Source organism: Chionomys nivalis, chromosome X (assembly GCF_950005125.1).
Source record: "Chionomys nivalis chromosome X, mChiNiv1.1, whole genome shotgun sequence".
NCBI lineage: Eukaryota > Metazoa > Chordata > Mammalia > Rodentia > Cricetidae > Chionomys > Chionomys nivalis.
Genome location: NC_080112.1, coordinates 111,290,704 through 111,295,875, shown reverse-complemented (window position 1 = coordinate 111,295,875; position 5,172 = coordinate 111,290,704). Strand labels below are relative to the sequence as shown.

The 5,172-nt window shown below is 45.7% G+C and overlaps 1 protein-coding gene across 1 annotated transcript; it reads right to left on the bottom strand.

The window, feature by feature from the left end:
* Positions 1-1,594: 1,594 nt before the first annotated feature.
* Positions 1,595-3,079, bottom strand: LOC130868572 (DDB1- and CUL4-associated factor 12-like protein 2). Its single transcript, XM_057760734.1, has one exon. The coding sequence runs from the start codon at positions 3,077-3,079 to the stop codon at positions 1,595-1,597; it is 1,485 nt and encodes a 494-aa protein (XP_057616717.1).
* Between the last annotated feature and the right edge of the window lie 2,093 nt (positions 3,080-5,172).

The window sequence follows — 5,172 nt, the reverse complement described above, 5'->3', positions numbered from 1 at the left end:
ATGCATTGAATCTCTTTAAGTGGCTACATACACACAAAAATGTGGTAAACTATGGCCAGAGAACAGATATCCAGCGGTGGGAGACTTTTCACTATATATCTTTTGAAAACATTATTTATGTATATGTTTGTGTGTCTATGCGAGTGTTGTTAATAAGCGTTCAAAGTTCTGCAGGGGACTGAAGAGGGTGTCAAATCCCCTGGAGCTGGAGTTAAAGGCAGTTATGATCCTCTGAACACGGGTACTGGGAACTGAACTCAGGAATAGAGAAAGAGATCCTAACTGCTGAGCCATTATCTCCAGACCCAGTATTATTTATCTTTTAATCTATAAAAGTTTCTTTACAAAAGCAAATGTGCAAAATGATCTGTGTATAGCTGAAGCCAAAGCTCCTCTCCTAGAAAATGTTGATTTTGATAAATACATTTCTATAAGTACAATTAATAATAAAATGCATATTTAATCATTTTAAAATTTAGTTTAATTGCTATGATGCTGAACACATTTGTATTCTATTTTTTCTACAATACATCACATACTAAGAAGTGATCCACATAAAATGATCCACACAGATCCACATTTATGCATTCAATACAAAAATCAACTATACCTACTCTGGAGATAACTACTGGGCTTTCATTGCTGGACTGCTTCTTGAAAAGTTAAAGTAATATTAATCTTCAAAATACTTTCTCAATTACCTTGAAAATTAAGATCAGATTTGATTAGTTATGAAATTCTTAAACATAGATGGTACTGAGGAAAGCAGTTCATAATACAGTACTTTTAAAAGAGAAAGTTTTAGTACTTGTATATGGTAGTGCTTAGGTTTTTCTGAAGTAAAGAAAATTTGATTAATAGTTTGAACAATATAATATAATTCTGTAATATAATATATGCTAGAACATTTTATGTACCCATAAGGTACAATCAACCAGTACTAATTTTCCCTACATTAAGATAAAAGACACTCCAAATGGTAATAATCTAGATCTTGAAGCACACTTTCTAATTTGATTGGGTTTTAAATGATGGATATTTTCTTAGATCAGCCCAATAGACATTTTATAAACATGTTTTCTCAAAATGCCAAATACATGAAATGTTTAAACGACTTGAACATATTATTGAGACTCTGGTAAAGCTAAACTGCTGAATTGCAGGGAAAACAACGACTACATTAACCTAAAGAAAGAAAATACATAAATCACCCTGGAAGGGAAAGATTAAGACTAATTCAATTTTTGTATGATACAGCAAAAATGTAGTGCTCTGAGAAAAGGTGCCAAAGCCACATCAAGTTTTGATTCTCTCTCTCTCTCTCATTCTCTCTCTCTCTCTCTCTCTCTCTCTCTCTCTCTCTCTCTCTCTCTCTCTCTCTCTCTCTCTCTCTCCTCTCTTCTCTCTCCTCTCTTTCCTTTCTGTTTTTCCTCTCTCTGTGGCTGAGCACTAGAACGTTGGGTAAATCCCCCTTGGAGATAAATCACACACAATTAGAAGTGTGCATTCATACATCACACCCAAGCACATATGTGAAGAACCTTAGCCTGAACTGAAAGATAAATCTGTGCACGTTCACAAGTGCATAGAGACTTTAGCTCCAGAGGCCTGCATAATTGCCATGGAGGCCTGAAGGGAGTGGACCTCCACCCACAAAGAGCTTCATTTCAGGCCAGTTGTAGCAGTGAGTGTAGAGTGCATTTGGGAATTCCTCAGTGCCACCAAAGTAGTTCACCCAGAGTTCATCTTGGTTGAGCCAGCCTCTGCCACAGGTGAGTTTGAGCTTCCTACCTGTGCGCACGAGAAAAGAGTCTGGACTGGCTGAGGCCCTCTCCTCCAGGAACTTCTGTGCACGGATGTCATAGAAGAGCAGGGAACCATGTCCAGTGCCCACGGTAATGATGTGCTGGTAGAAGCTCAGAGAACGCACACCTGTGCCTCCCTCTCGGGAACACAAGGGTCTGATATTCTGCTGGCGTTGTCTTGGATCCAGGAATGAAACATGAGACTGGGATCCGACAGCATAGAGGGACAACTCGTCACAGTAGGTGAGACACACGTTCTCTCTGCAGTAGGGCAGCCTTAGGGACAGCAGCCTGGACAGAGAGCTCCGGGCTTTCCACAAGTGGAAGTAGCCATCCAGAGATACTGCTCCCAGCTCCTGGTTTTTGCCACTGAATGCAAGGGCTCTCACTTTGCGATTACCTGGGTTAGTGGTGGCCCTGGGAATGGCCTCCATGTCCCTTGGATGAATGTGCGAATACCGTGGAATCTCTGAATTATTGTGCCAGGGAATGTTTCCACTGAACATGTCAGGATCAACCCGCCAGAGTGCTACAGTGCCGTCCCGTGATCCACTTACAGCCACCGTGTCACTCATCCATGCAATGGCGAAGATCCAGTCCCTGTGGCCATTGCGATCCCCTAAACACACAGGGTCTAAGGTGGGCAGCTGGTATACAGCTAGACTGTTGGGGTTTTCACCCCCTGTGGCCAAGAGGGTCTTGGAGGGATTCAACTGGATGGCGTGGATGCCACAGGTGGGTTGGGTACGGGTTTGTCCAGTTCCTCTGTCCTGCATGAGGGGAATGCGGGTAATTCTGCCAGTCTGGACGTCTATCACGAAGAGCGTGTTGCACTTGGTGCCACACACCACCTGCCTGGCATTTAGCCACTGGGATGCGAACACCTTGTTGAGGGAGCCAAGCGCCAGCTGGCGCTCCCTCAGCAGCTCTGGCAGCCTGAGGACCCCATAGCTGCGCAGGTCGCCCTCGAAGCCCGCCAGCCCCGGGTGGCCCTCGTCGCCCAGAGCCCGGCCCTTCAAGTAATGCACCAAGGAACGGCGAGCCACGGGCCGCCGCGGCCTCTTGGCCAGCAGCAATGGCCCCTCCGCGTGGCCGGTCCCCGACGCCGCCGCAGCAGCCGGGCCGGGCGATGAAGAACTCCCGGCGCCCCCCTCGACCTCGGCGGCTTTCCGCTTCCTGCTACCTGTTTGCTGAGGGGCCGTGGAGGGCGGCGGGCGGGCTGCAGAGGCGGTAGCGGCGCGGCGGCGGCGGCGCGTGGCACCCGTGTTGGCCATGGTGTTGTAGGGAACGGCTGTGTCTCCGAATCGATCAGGCTGGCACTGGGTTCCTGGGGCGGGAGGCTGGGAGATCCCTGGGGCTCCGTGTGTCCTGGGTCCCGGGTGCTTTGGTGGCAAAAGAGGCGAAGGTGGCAGCGTGGCTTGACAAGAACTGTGAGCTTTGGAAGGAGCTGGGCGCGGGCAGAGAGAGGTGTTGAGGGTGGTGGCTGTTCAGGGGATCTGGTCGAGGGTGGAAAGTGCTGCCGTCTTGAGATGGTGAACTCAGTGTGGGACGAAAGAGTCTGCTAGAGACCTGAGGGTGAGGGGCGGAGGCAGTGGGAGGGGCAGTTGGCCGTGGGGTGCTGGGTAGCACAATCCAGTCTGGGTGGGGGCTGGGGAGAAGCAAAGGGGATGGGCGCGCTGGAGGGCTGTGTGGAAACTCTGGGGATATTCCTAGAGGGCTGAGCTTGGTAGCTAACACAAGTTTTTTTCATCAACCTCACAACAGCTTCCAACTAGCCTTAAAACCAAAACCTAAAATATAGTCAAGCAGAAAATCAAAAGGAGCACTGAGCGTGACATGTGGGAAGAAATAAATTCGCATGTGGGAACACTTTTGACAAAGGTTGTTCTTTGAACTGGACCAGGAATGGGAGGCTTTTTAAAGTACCCTCTTTAGTTTCTTTGTGCACTGTTCTTGTAAGTCCCTCTGCTGGTTGCGTTTTCAACCATTCTAACCTTATTTTTCTCTTGTTCCTCTTTATTTTCCGAACTTGAAGTTCCTGAGCGACTGAACTTGAATCTTTTGAGGATATCTTGCTGATTCCCACACCTCGACCCCAATTCGAGTCAGGATATGGTAGTGAAAGTGTCGAAAATGAACCTCAGGGTTTTAAGTGGGCAAAAGTGGCATACAGGTAGGGACAGCCTATTAGAGGTGAAGGGAATGGTGCTTCCTTACCTACTAACTTCTCAGGAACCTCAGAAGCCTTAGATGATAGGGTCCAGAGTAAGGGCAAGGAAGGGGTCCTAGAGAGAAAGGCATGCTCCTGCTGTCCAGTTAGGGAACAAACAGTCCACATAGTCAGGACCAGGACTTCTGCCAAACTCCATTTCCTATGAGAGGTCATGTCAACCTCAGGAAGGGGCTTGAGGAACACACCAGATATCCCCAGGCACAGTGAGGAAAGAAAAGCGTTTCAATGGAACAACATGGACACGATGTGAAAATGCAGATATCCAGAGTAAGGGTTTTGGCCCCCTCCGGGATTAAGGGAATGTATGGCTCTTGTGCAGCTTCAGTGTATCCAGTTCCTTTGTAGTCACACACTAAGCCTGACCAGTAGCAACACATGTGCATGAGTGGGAGATTGGTGGCTCTCACAGAAGTGCATGCACCAGATCTCTTTCACAAAAATCGATTTGTTAAGATAGAGGCATGTATTATGGATGTGTGTCCAACTTAATGTATCTAACCGGCCATATGAAATAATGGAGCTGTTTTATTGTTGACTTTCCTTGTACCAAGCCTTACAATTTTTTTTTTTGTAAAGTTATCTCAAGTCTACAAATTCCAGGTGCAAAATCCCATAGGCCAGTTTAAAATGTTATGGTCACTTGATAAAAAGAATAAACAAAACAATTTATACAAAAAGTTGGAGACATTTTGAAATGGAATTCCTTGATTTGACAAAATAAAATATTTTGAGTTGTAATAATGCTGTGGAATAATCCTTGTGTACACTGAGAATATATAATACTCTCCTTGTTTTAATAAACTGCTAACTGGTCAATAGTTAGGCCGGAAGAGGTGTAAAATGGAGATAATATCACCTATCACATGGTCATTTGTGAGTAAATGATCCTCTCTCTCTTTCTCTCTGTGTGTGTGTGTGTACTTCTGTATATGATTTTTTTGTGTCAGAAAGAAAGAGAGTGGAGGAGTCAACAGGAAGATAGAAACAGAAATTTACATGATATTAGCACTTAATAAGATTCTCTTAAAACACGGCTGATTTTCTTCCTTTCCACTATTTACCATTAGAAAGGTAGTGTGGTATCCAGGATAATGGAGTTTTTGAGACCCACCATAATGCAAAACAAACATATCC